The following is a 13,833-nucleotide window of genomic DNA, read 5'->3' as shown; positions in this document are numbered from 1 at the left end:
CTGTTCCGCGGATATTGGAACGAAAGGACGTGACGTCACAGGCAGCAGTTCTAGTAGACGTAAATCATAGAGAGGATCGTAGAGAAGGTGGGTGGGGCGGTCTCAATTCTTCCCCTAGGAGCGGCTTGGAGGTAACGGAAGAACTCCGGGGGATGTAATGGTGGTGTGCGGGAGCGGGTTGTTCGCCTGTTCGCTTCGTCGATTCCTTTTGGGCGAGGAACCTTAGGGCTCTGAAGTGCTCTGAGTACTTGGCATCAGTTATTTGCCGCCGAGTTTACCGATTTGGCTCCTTTTCTGACGCTCTGCTTTCCGTTCTCAGTTCTCTTAGTCCTCTGTTGTCGGTTCGCCCTTACTCATTTTGGCTTGCTGAGTGATGTGAACCCAGCGCGTTGAGTTACTTTATCGTTCAACATGTTATGTGAATCCAGAAAACTGGATTAAATGAATAAACCGCGACCCAGTGTGAGTGTTGTGCAAACGCAGTCACTCAATTCCCATCTCTCATTTACTGGTCTTTGCCCAATTCCTTTTCTTTACAATAGATGAGACAAGAATTCTTTCTGAGCAGTGTAGGAAGTCCCAATGCAGACTTTAAAAATAATTTGAGACGCTATTCTACAGATACGTGAGAAGGTCCTGTTTGAAAAACTTGACATTTTGAATAAAAATCAAGGTGCATTTCTTTTAAATATCCGAGAAAGCCTCAGCTCACTGATTTAAATATCAGTGTAATATTATTGTAAGAAAGGTTCTCTAATAATTTCTAACAAAAATGCACTCTTGTTGGTTGGGTAACAAGTCCTTGGAAAAAGATGGGACATTTTATATTTTGACATGATATATATATATACTGCTCACAAAAATAAAGGGAACGCAAACCCCTTCAGTTCCATGGTAAAATGTTCCCTTTATTTTTGTGAGCAGTATATATATATAAATAAATATTTTTCACATTCATTTTAGTTACATACTTAGGAAGTTATTAGAAGGTTAATTAAACCAGTTACAATTCAATTAATTATTGTGGGTCTTTAGAGGATATTTTTTGCCATGATGTGCTAGGAGATTAATCTTTCCTAGCACTTAAATTCTACTTACCCCATCACCTCATGTTCTCTATTCATTGACCTTTTTAGTTCTACATTAATAGTCTGACGGAATAACATGAATAAATATGCACCAATAATCACTGACTGAATATATTTTCTAGCCACACTGGAGATACAGTCAAAGGTTTGCTGTTAAATATTGTTTAGGAAATGCCAATGGTGAGTTTTATCTGATGATTCTTAGGTTTGATAAAAGAATGGAAAAAATACGAACAGTAAATTAGCAAAAATTGAAACTGTTTATTAAATCTAAGAGGCATGCCACTTATTGTTACATTTTATTTCTTTTTTTACCTTAACAGAAATGAAATAGGACTTTAGAGGAAAAAAATATGAAAAAGTGGAATGATGTCTTTGTTTGCACTAAGTATTAAATACTAGATGGCAACTTTCAGGTAAATTCTGAATTTAAGATACTTTATTAAAGAGTAAGTATTTAGTATTCAGTCTTAACAATTTTGGAGAACTTAAGCAATCAGGGCTGGTTTACATATAGCTGGTTAAATATAGCCATTCTGTGATGAAGAGAGCAGGTATGCAAAATCTTTCTACTATTCTGATAAGACTTTCAGTGGATTCTTTACATACTTTCAGTACAAAACAAAATTATTCCTTTCAGCAACGTACAGTCCAATAACAATCAAAATTTACAAGTTAAAATTATATAAAAGCAGTACAATAAATATATACAATAATATCTACAATCATAGTGAAAATGACTTTAATATCTGTAAAATCCTAAAATAAATGGCTCCGCACAAATAATAAGGTATACATGTTTTCTGTATTTTCTCATATGGTGCAATTTTTCACTGGGCTATATCAGATGCTAAAATTTGCTAGGTCAATTTGTGAACCAGTACAGTCTTGTACCGCCAGTTTGCTTGCCCCTTTGTTGTTATTGCGAAGTCGTGTCCGACACATCGCGACCCCATGGACAACGTTCCTTCAGGCTTTCCTGTCCTCTACCATCTTCTGGAGTCCATTTAAGCTCACGCCTACTGCTTCAGTAACTCCATCCAGCCACCTCATTCTCTGTCATCCCCTTCTTCTATCTTTCCCAGCATTAGGGTCTTCTCCAGTGAGTCCTTCCTTCTCATTAGGTGGCCAAAGTACTTGAGTTTCAACTTCAGGATCTGGCCTTCTAAAGAGCAGTCAGGGTTGATCTCCTCTAGGACTGACCGGTTTGATCGCCTTGCAGTCCAGGGGACTCGCAGGAGTCTTCCCCTACTATCTCAGATTTCTAATCTTAGTATCAATTGGGAGTTTTTCTGGTAAAAATACTATAAAACTGTTGTGTATGTGAAAATTATTTATATGGCATCTATAGATCAACATTTCTTAAAAGTGTGAAGTGTATTTTTTTCTTTATATGGTCTTCAGGCATCTCCTGGGTCACTTGTAGTTCTTCCATCTGAAGATAAATTACAGTGCATGTTTTGGGGTGGGTGATGCCTTTCCTTTCTTATTTTGAAAAAGTGAGAGACACAAAGCACAAAATAATTGCAACAAACACATTTTTATGAATAGCTTTAAAGCTACTTTAGAACTTTTAATTTTATATTACTATGGCAATGTATGAAATAAAGCTTGCTTAGTTAAAGTTTTAGCAAAATGTTGTTTGCTAGTTTATTTTTGTATTATTTTTAGTTTATGGTCTATAGCAGTGGTAGGATTCAAATATGTGAACAACTGGTTCTCTGTGTGGATGCTGCTTCCGGAAATCCATTCTGGGCCTGGACAACAAAAAATTACCTACCGGTTCTGCCGAAGTGGTACGAACGGGCTTTATCCCACCACTGGTCTATAGGTTATAGTCTGCCCAGCATTTAGCCTGCAAAGCTATTGAAGGTTTTAATAATTTCCTACTATAAACTGTGTAATTTTTCAGTGATTTTTCCCTTTTCTAACTGTAGGTCTTTTTATTACGTGTTCTCTCAGTGTGATAGGAGGGGTAGAAATGGTGATACCTTACTGTAGCACAATTTTCATTTTTTCCCCAGCAGCTTTAAGAGAAGTGATTTCAGGATGGAGGCGTTGTTGGAAAAAATGCAAACCCAAGGACATAGCAGGTATGTATTTGCTATTAATAATGTTATTAAAATAACATTAGATATTAAAGCAATAATATATTAGCTACTTCTTTTACCAAATAGTCAGTAAACTTATTTATTAAATGCACCAACTTGTGGTGTTTTTTTCCATTCTAATACAAAAATTCTGAATCTTGAGAAAAAGAAATGTGCATTCATTTATAATTTATATCCCTTTTTACTAAAATAAATCAATTTAGCAGTGGTATTGCTAAATGTTATTTTAAATAAACTCTTAAGAAAGTGTTGTAATTCAGAAACAGCTGTGTTTTTGCTTCTCTCTTAATTCCTTGTTTAAATGCAACTGCAAATGGTATTTAAAACAGTAGTACTATGCTTACCTTTTAAAGTTGCTGTACCAACTAATTCAGGCTAATTACAGAGAGATATGTAAGCCATTTTAATGTGCACTTTAGTGCACTCAGTGTAAAGTAATTCTTCAGAATTAGCTACATAGAATTAAGAATAGTTAGTAGGTTATGCCAGTTATGTTCAGCTTCAGAAATTTTTATCATTATATTTATACTTCTGATAATAATGAAAAAATAACATTCTATGGGCATCAAAATTGTGGAGTGGTATAGGGAGGGTGAGTGCAGCTGTTACAGTACCATGGATCACCACTACAATTTAGAACAGGGATGCGTAATGAATTTTCCCAAGGGACCATATGAGAAACTGGGACTGTTGTGGAGTAATGTAACCTGATTTGATGTCCTCAAAGGGGCAAGTGCTCTGCAGGCACAGAAAAAGTGCTTTCCATGCCCTCACGTGGCTGCCAGCCAACTAAAGAAGCACACGGAAATTGTGCAGAGCTGGATCCAACTTGCTTCTCCTGTCCCTTGCAGCGACTTATTTACATTTGATTTTTAATTTCCAATTGACTTCATACAGGCCGGACAGGGTCAGCTAAAGGGCCATAAATTCCCCAGATCTCATTTAGACTAATTAATGTAGTAGTTGTGTACATTTGTTTCACTGTAGGAGTAAAAAAACAGCTTTCTTGTACAGCAGGGGCCCATGGGCCCTGGACTGGCACTGGTCTGCATTGCGCCAGAAACCGGGCCATGCAAACGAGTGAAACCCCATCCATGCGCGTGCGGATTGCAGGCAACAGGCAAAACCATGCCCCCTCCAGTCCACAGAAAAACCACTTTCCACGGAACTGGTCCCTGCCGTTCAAAAGGTTGGGGCCGTTATTGTAGAAAACCTGAAAACACAAAGTTGGAATCTTAGTTCATTGGGATATTAGTTCTTACATTTGGACATTAAATGTTCTTATTCAGCCTGTATAGAAATCTGAGTCTCTTACATTTTGATGTCAAAGCTCTAATATTCGTAGAAGTAAAAACGACTATTGTGTCATGGGCTGACTGGGACACAATTAGAATTCACAGGTTTTAGGATAGTACTGTTGCAAGTTAACATTTCTGGCATGCTTAAGATATTCCAGCAGTGAATGTTTTATATAAATTCCGTTCTACTGAATGCAATGAGAATTTTTTTTTTTAAGTCTATAATCAGAAACAAGCAGGAAAGGAGAAAAATGCTATTCCTCCTTGTTTTCAGCTTGCTTGTATAAGACTAGTTGCATTTTGAATTTGTTCAGGTAGTTCATTCATTTTAGATCTACTCTTTGAGTAGAATTACACTGTAAATTGTTTTATATTTATTAAAAGAATCATGCTTTTCCTTATGTGTTTGCTATGCCTTTGCTTTGAAAGAACCAACGTGAAATCTCCAGTCAAGGTTTTGAAAAGCTTGAGACATTCATTTCCACTAGCTGTAATTGTGTTTTCTTATCAAATTATCTTTTCCATTTGTTTTCAGTAGATTTGAAGTTCAGTGTCATATGACTGCATTGCTTAGTGACCGCAGTGCTGACACTTCTAATTAAGCAAATCTCATATTATCTCTAAGTGTGATGTCACATCACCATTTGCAATCTCTTGCTGGTTTTCCCCATTGTATTTGCTTGTCGGAAGCCAACACTGAAGGTTGCAAATGCTGATCACGTGACCATGGACGCTGTTACAGCCACAATTACAAGGACTGGTTTAAGTACCATTTGTTCAGCTTTGTGATCACTTTGAATGGTTAAACAAGAACCATCTATACTTATTTTATGCAGCTGCACAATACCAGGAAAAAGTACAGCTGCTTTTATAAGTTATGGATGGATATTATGTTTTGCACTTTTTTTATACTCTGAAGCATCTTTCTGAATCTCAATCTGCTGCATAGCCCTGCTATAGAATATTACCTATGGCTAGGGGCTGATCTCAGAGAAAAAGATGAAGAAAGCTTTGCTTACCTTATATCAGTTTTCTGGTAATTGTGCAATCAGTAAAGCTATTTTCTCGATAGCAGAAGTTTCCAGACTTCATGTGAGGCAGAGTTGCAAGAATTGATGAAGCAAATAGATATCATGGTGGCTCACAAGAAAGCTGAATGGGAAACTCAAACTCAGACTTTGGAGTCTTGTTTAGAATTCCGAGACCAGGAGCTGTCCTCCCTCAAAAATGCAGCAGAGGAGAAACATAAAGAGGTATCTCTTTGAACTTTATGTAATTTTCATTTTCTTTAAATAGACATTACCTGTTTTCTGAAAAATTCCGCAATAGATATTGACCCCATAGAAACATACCCTTTGAACATTTCTGGAGGTCATTTAAAGGAATTGGTCCATAAGTAAAATGCTATCATATGAAGTGCATTCACTAGTCATAGTTTGAGAATTCTGCAAATATTATGTGAATAGTATTCATTTGATAAAGTTAAAGTGGTAGATTCACCATTACTTTTTTTACATCTGTTTTTCCAATTTGTTCCCTCTATATTGAAAGGTTTTATGTGTTATTTATTACATCATGATTTGATTCACATTTTATAGTCAAAACCATTTAACTGGTCATTGATAAAATATTGTAAGATTAAGAACATAACGTCAGTAGTTTCTGCCTCAAACGTAATCTCTTATCAGATTGCAAAAATGGCCCTGGGCTCTGCGAACGTTTCCATATGAGGGATTTATAGTGAGACTTGCAGCAATAAACATCTTGCCTTTGGTGGTTTGGTTGGATGTGGTGATGATACTTATTTATTATCAAATTTGTATGGCCATCCATTTCACAAAAAGTGACCGTGGGTGGTGTATTGTACATGCTATAAAAGAATAGTATAGAAAAGTTCAGTGTCATGCATACTTTCTTAAAGAGAATACTACATTAGGGATGCATCGACTCATAAAATATGATCTCCATGACTGTTACTGTTTTTCCCTTAAGAGGGTAATGTGAAGCACCACTAGATTTTGAAAACTAGTTTTTAAATTGACAGTTTTATTCTCTTACGCCTTTCTCCAATATATTTAAACTGTCAGAGCACCTGAATTAGGCAGTGGCAAAGTGAATAAATTTAAGAGTGTTTTGACATTGAGCTACTTCAACAAAAAGTAAAGTGGGTCCAGATTGTAATCATGAATACCTGAAACTCCATAGCAACCCCTTCCTTGTACATCTTGAATCTAAGAGTATGTTTGCAGTGGGCAATAGTTGCTATAATTTGTAGGTTCCAGGAAGACTTCTGTATGATAATGTCCCACTAGTTTTGTTCATCTCTTATTTAAATATGGAAAATTAATTTTACTCAGGTTATATCAGCAAATGATTCTGAAGTTTTGTTTAGTTTTGCTTTCTATTTAGGAAATAACCTTGTTTATTAATTTCATTACCATGGTAAAAAAGTTTTATAGGGAGGAAAAAGGGGGGAGTAAAAGGGTCTGCTTTACTAATTTAGAGTTCTGACTCTTTGCTGGATTGTCATTTATGTGGACAAATATTTATATATTCAGTTCTGTGGCTCCATAGGTTTGTTGTTTTTCCAACCCATTGTCCAAGTAAAGTTTCTCAGACAGAATTTTCTGTATTAAGCTCTATATTATCTTCCAGACTGAGAGATTGTGCCAGAGATTAGATGAGATGGAGCAACTGAATCGTGAGATGACTATAGAATATGAACGTCAGTTAACAAAAGTCCAAAATGAGGTGAGATCTCTGAAAGATAGCAGAACTGCCTTGACCAAAATGTAAAGTGGGGTTCTTCATAATCATATCTGTCAGATGAAAGGCAGCTTGTATATCTGTACATATAGGTATTGAAATCAAAGAATATGGATTGTTTTCAGATGAATAAAGACATACATTTTGAATAAGAGTGAGTACACTTTTAATATAACAGAAGACAGTGATGATTTTTTTTCTTTAAAGTTTGTGTGTGCATTTCTGTATTTTGAATTTTTTTTCCAAAATAAGAGACTAAAAGGTTTGCCATTATTTCAACTATTTCAGTGTAAAATTTCAGATGCTGTGTCATTTCATGTTCAGCTTGTGCTTTTAGTTTTACTTTTTCTTTATTTGCAGTTAAATGCTGAAGTGACTAGTAGTGCATTAAATTGTTCCCCTGGAGAGTTAAAGTTTTGTTTTTTTTTATTCTAGGCCAGGCCTACACGACTTGGTAGAGGGGAAAGGGCCACATGGATAAATTAGAAATCATAGTGATCCCAAAGGAGAATCTGGTGCATTTATTAGCTGTTTGGGGCTAGCAGAAGAGTGGCAGCGCTGAATCTGGTAGACCTGGAGGCATTAGGGATTCTAAATATTGCACACTTTGAGCAGTGCTGGAAAATTTATTGGCTTTTTTTTTTTAAAAGATGGTGGGATATGCAAGGTGCACAGGCCTGTTCTGGGCTATTAATGAAATTAAATTTTGTGTTATTCCTTTTGCAAGCTGAAGACAATATTTCATAATAATGATTCTTGTTTAGGAGATCCTTCAGGGAAGTAGGAAGGATTCCACCAAGCTAGATTGAAGTTCAATGATAGATCTTTAAAACGTTTGGCAGCTGGGATCACAGCATAATTGACTATTAAATAAGGTTTAAAAGCCCCAGTAATTCCTTATAGTAATTAATATCCATAACTCCATAATGGGGTAATCCTCATATCTTATTTTTCACTTATAAGAGTAGTTATGCCTCTATTTGAAGTATCCCAAGTTGCCGTTGGATTCATGGTTATTGATGTCTATGATAAAAATGAAATCCTTTTGCAACATCCACTTCCTTCTTTTCCATCAAATAGTATACCGTATTTTCCGGCGTATAAGACGACTTTCTAAACCCTGAAAATCTTCTCAAAAGTTGGGGGTCGTCTTATACGCCGGAAAATACGGTAACTGTTTTATAGCAGGCTAATTTGATTTAAATAAAATCCCCATCCTAAAGAAGTATACATACTATTTGAAGTGAAATATAAAATTATTCATAGTTTATTGGCAATATTGCTTCCTTATTTATTTTTTAAAAACTTTTTAATATCTTTCATGTCTTTGTTCTATTTCTGTTCTCTTTTCCTGATCTTTTGTTCATGCTTGATTTGATTGGAGTTGAGGTTGGAATTTTCAGATATTTACTTTCTTTACTGTATTTTCAATGAAAGATGGTTAATTTGTACTTGTTATAATAAGAATGTTTCACTGAAACTGTGCCATAATAAGAACTCTTGACTATCAGTCCATTTAGTTTTTGCAACATTTCAGAAATATTCATAGTTCTCCTTAATTTAATTTATAAATATAAATTTTCTGGTCATTGAAAACAGACTAGGTGTTTTAAAAATCTATGTTTTAGTATTTATGCCGTCAAAATTATTTTTATTTTTTTCCAGTTAGCTAGGTTGAAGAGAAGTTACGAAAAATTGATGAAGAAACAGTTAAAAGGAACTAGGCAGTCTTCCAAGAGTCAAGACGAAGATCAGTCTGAAATAAATATTTTGTCAAAGAAATTAGAGGTAAGTGGAAAAGTTGTCTTGGTCAGAATTTATAAATTCAAATAAATGTGAATAGGTTTGGAAAAATCTCAATATTTTTATTTTAAATTTGGAAGTAGGAGACCTTCATCTCAGTATAAGTCCAATTGAAATTAATGGGTTTCTTAGTTGTCACATAATTGCTCAGTAAAACAAGTATATTTAACCATAATCCACCATCAACATGTTCTGTGTTCTTGGGCTTCCTAAATAAAGATAAGCTCCAAGGTGGATTCCAACTTTGGTATAGGTCCTAGGGAGATGACTAAGTTCAGTCCTGCCTAGTTGTCTAGGAACAATTTGATCCTATTGTGCCTGAGGAAATAGACAAGGTCCTCATGCTTGTGAGGTCAGCCACCTGCTCCTTAGATCCATACCCTCCTTAGCTAGCTAAGACTTCCTGGGAAGGTTGTGTGGTTGGAACCTAATGTTGGTTAATTATTCTTTGAGATAAGGGGTTGCTCATGTAAGTGTTGGTTTGCCCTCTCCTCAAGAAGCCCTTGCTGGGTCCCACCATACTGGACAATTTTCATCCAGTATTAACCCTCTCTCTTTTTAGGTTGTGGACAAACTGATTATGTAGCAGCTTCAGTGGGCCTTGGATAAAGCAGATTATCTGATTCTTTTTCAATTTAGATTCAAGCCTGGACATGAGTCAGGGATGGTATTGGCCAAGGTTTTATATCATCTGTGGCAGGAGCGCAACAGGGATAATGCATCTGTCCTTATTTTTGACCTCTTGGTGGCCTTTGATACAATTGACTATAGTATCTTTCTGTATCGGCTCCATGGGCTGGGAGTGGGTGGGGCAGTATTGTGCTGGTTCACTTTCTGTAGGGCTGGTACCAGTCAGTGTTAACAGAGTGTGAGAGGTCCTACCCTCAACCATTATTTTGTGGAATTCTGTGGGGTTTGGTAACTCTCACTCCTGTTTAACTTCTACATGAAGCTGCTGAGTGAGCATCTATCTAAGGGTAATGTATCATCAATATGCTAATGATACTGTACTCAGTTCTGTATCTTCACCCTTGGCAAATTAATCTCATCCTGATGCTTGGACACTGTAGAAATTTGGATAGGGAATAAGAATCTCTAGATTTTGAGACCTTCTGATTCTTGGACTTTACCATCTTTGGTACCTGGATCGAGTGCCACTGCCCAGACAGACCCTGTACGCAATCTGTGGGTCCTTCTAGTCTTGTGACTCCTGTTTGAGAAAGACCTTTGCACAGTTTTGTGCTATGTGTCAGTTGTGCCTCCTTCCTGGACTGTGAAGCTCTACTCAGTCACTCAGTACTGTAAATAAGAGAAACATGAATAACTATACTCCTCTGCTACCAATTATTCTCTTGATTTTATTTTCTCAAGTATTGAACAGTCATTTTTAGGGTAGGTTATGAAGAAGGTGGTTACACAGCAGCTTTAGGAGGTTCAGGATAAAGTGGACTTCCTTCACAAAATTCCAATATCTCACAATAAGTTAGCCATTTATGTTTGCCTATTATTTCTTGTTTGTAAAGAGAGCCACAAAAGTACCTATTCCATATTCTAAGTATGTCATGTCTAACATAATCAATTTTAAAACTCATATTAAGCTTGACTTTGTCGCATCACAAATATTCATGCCACTCAAATATCAGGTTATATCTTTCTAACCTCAAGAGCCTTCTATTCCTCAGCAGTATCCACCCTTTCATCCAAACTGATCAGCAAACTGCAAAATACAATTTCTAATCAGGTAGACCCAATCCTCCTCTTTTCTTTGCATCTTGTAACATGTTATATTTAATGTGTTTTTTTTCCCCTCTGCCACACAAATTTAGATACATCCTTCTGCGACTGTTTAAATGGTGCATCAGTTGTAAAAACAGATATTGTCTGAAACAAGAACATCATTCTAGGCAAGACATTCATTTTTGTTCAAGAAATTGTTCCTGGCAACAGTTGATTAATGTTTCAGTATATATATTGTTAAACAGAGTGAGATCTCAATTGAACAGATCAGTTGGAGAAAGGTCTGTTATATTGAAAAGCATATCATTTGTAGTGGCATTATACAAATAATGTAAAATGCTGCAAATCTTGTCATTTATGTAATTTGCAGAAAGTTGTGCAAGTGGTAGATGGTGATGCAATTTGCATCATTTGTGTAATAGCTTAATTATGCAAGTGATGTAAATGTAATAGAATTTATTCATTCATCCATTTCAGTGAGGTTCACTAAATCACTAAATCAAGATTTCATTCTATGTATGTTTTACTTTTTCCCATTCTAATAATATAATTTTGTAGTTCCAAATACATACACCATACATCTGATGAGGGAAAAATAATTATTAGATAAACTTCCTATTGTCTGGAAAGTTCCTTAGCTAATTATAGTGTCCTTTGATTAACATGCGTGAATATGAAGCAGCAGAATGAAAGAGCTGGAGATGTAAGGGTGATTGGTTGAAATATCTAACTCCTTACTGATGGCTAGTGCTAATTGTTACATGTACCTAGATATTTGTTTTTTTTCCTATCCATGTATATCTCTACAAAAGTTGTTCACACAGTGAAAGAAGATGATCTTCACATTCAATAACTTACTATTTTTTCCTCTTAATCTTGCTGTCATTAATTCTTCAGCAATATTTCTGAACTATATAATCAGATTTTTGCTATGCCATACTTACAAAGCAGAATGTTAATTCCTTAAAGACAACTGCAAGTTTATTTAGTGAATAATATCCAATAACTTAATATCAGAATTTAATTTAATCTTGGAAGGAAATCCAGAATACTGTTAAGCATCCAGATTGTAAGTAAATAGTAATTATCTTTTCTAGGAGTTCCATGAAAAGTCTTTAGATTGGGAAAAGCAGCGTTTGCAGTACCAGCAGCAAATTGCTTCATTGGAAGCACAAAGGAAGGCTTTGGCTGAGAAGTCTGAGCTAGTTCAGGTACAGTTAAGTTGAATTGTTTGCCTTGGAAGACAGGGAAAGAATTTATGACAATCTTGAGTGTTTATTCAGGCAATCATTTAAGGGAATCTCTTGTGGGATAATCCCTGTCCTATTCACTATGCTTATTCACAGTGGTGCTTATAAGTACATAGCTTTAGGCCATTTTCCTCAATAAAGATATGAACAAGCATAATGTTTGACTCATTTGTTTAATTGGGTTTTCTATATCTAGTTTTATGATTTATGTAGACAATAGATCATGTTCTAGGTCATATTTATGCAGACATATAGAAAATTCCAAAAGGTTGACAAACCTATAAGCACCACTGTGCATACAGTCAGGAAATAATCTAAAATCTGTTCAGTAACTAATAGGCACTGGCCCTTTTTACTGTTAAGTTCCCAAACAATGGTTTGGGTGGGGGGAAAAATAGTACATTTTTTTAAAATTATTTTGCTAAAGGCTTTGTAGCAACTAAATGCCCAATAGTATATCTTTGTAGCAACTAAATGCCCAATAGTATATCTCAGTATATGTGATAGATCTAAATGTCGCTTTTCATAAATAGTATAGATATCATACAAAATATGCATGCGGTATATAACCAAAATATTCTAAGTTCTATTGTTTATTTCTCATGAGGTTTAAAAGAGACTTTCACAGTTTCTAAAAAAACGATCTATGTTGGCTTAAGGCTACTGTGGTTTAGTTTAACAGATGAGGTTCCATCTGTGAAAAAGCTTGCTGTGACAGCTAAGAAGCTCCTGCTGGGAGCTTTCCACTTAATGGACTATAGAGTTGCCTCTGAATAGAAGTTCTGCATGGCAGAAATTGGCTGTGATGGGACTGAAGCTGACACTGATGGTGGCTTTGCAAAAGACAGATGCTGACAGAATGACTTGGGAAAAAGTGTGTGTTTTTAAAAAACAAATGCCTTGTTGCGTTATGCCTAAGTTGTTGATGGTTTAGCCTTTTAAAACTGGGTTTCAGAGAACTTTTTTTCCGGTATACTTCTGTTAGTGACAAGATAATAGAAAAATAATAATTAGCATTTTTATTTTCAAGTGTAGCTGTGTATTTGCCACTTTCATGTTTCTGGAATGATTGTAGTCATGAAAGTTAATACAGAAGGTTGTCCATAAAAATATTTGCTTCCCCATCAGATTGTTGATTATTTATTTCTTACATTGATAGATTTTAGATATATTTTTTTCCGGAAGTATACCATGTGAAAATGATTTGATACATAATTACACTATAGAACTCTGCTGATAAATAACTATTCAGGCTATCTGGCAAAACAGATCCATTCAGTGCCCTTTGAAAAGTAGTGTTGGGGGAATCAGATCCTCTGATGCAAATTTGGGTAAAGCAAATGTTATTGTAAAATATTTTATGGGCACATTACATTGAACTACAAAATTGATTTTGTAGGATGGGGTTATTGTTTCTATTTACAGACTTATGCAAAATAATATATATATATATATATATATATATATATATGTGTGTGTGTGTGTGTGTGTGTGTGTGTGTGTGTGTGTGTGTGTGTGTGTGTGTGAGATTAGGAAGAGCAACTAGGTATTTCATGTATACAACACATCATGTATGTATAAAGATCATCCGTGGCTTTGGGGTGGATTTCCATCAGTACGCTGATGATACTCAGCTGTACATTTCCACCCCAGGCCACCCCAATGATGCCCTTGACGTGATGGCCCGGTGTCTGGAGGCCGTACGGGTCTGGATGGGGAGAAACAGACTCAGGCTCAACCCTTCCAAGACTGAGTGGCTGTGGTTGCCGGCTCCCAGGTA

At 35.8% G+C, this 13,833-nt stretch overlaps 1 protein-coding gene across 1 annotated transcript in view; it reads left to right on the top strand.

The window, feature by feature from the left end:
* Positions 1–5,571: 5,571 nt before the first annotated feature.
* CEP63 (centrosomal protein 63) overlaps positions 5,572–13,833 on the top strand; it is a 19,647-nt gene continuing 11,385 nt past the window's right edge. Inside the window, exons 1-4 of the mRNA XM_029284065.1 lie at positions 5,572–5,750; positions 7,153–7,248; positions 8,929–9,051; positions 11,901–12,014. Coding sequence (XP_029139898.1) covers positions 5,613–5,750; positions 7,153–7,248; positions 8,929–9,051; positions 11,901–12,014 — 471 coding nt within the window. The 5' untranslated portion in view covers positions 5,572–5,612. The remainder of the gene's footprint in view (positions 5,751–7,152; positions 7,249–8,928; positions 9,052–11,900; positions 12,015–13,833) is intronic.

Source organism: Protobothrops mucrosquamatus, unplaced genomic scaffold (assembly GCF_001527695.2).
Source record: "Protobothrops mucrosquamatus isolate PMUCROS unplaced genomic scaffold, P.Mucros_1.0 scaffold353, whole genome shotgun sequence".
NCBI classification, from domain to species: domain Eukaryota; kingdom Metazoa; phylum Chordata; class Lepidosauria; order Squamata; family Viperidae; genus Protobothrops; species Protobothrops mucrosquamatus.
The sequence above is the reverse complement of the archived record's forward strand: the minus strand, read 5'-3'. Positions and strand labels throughout refer to the sequence as shown.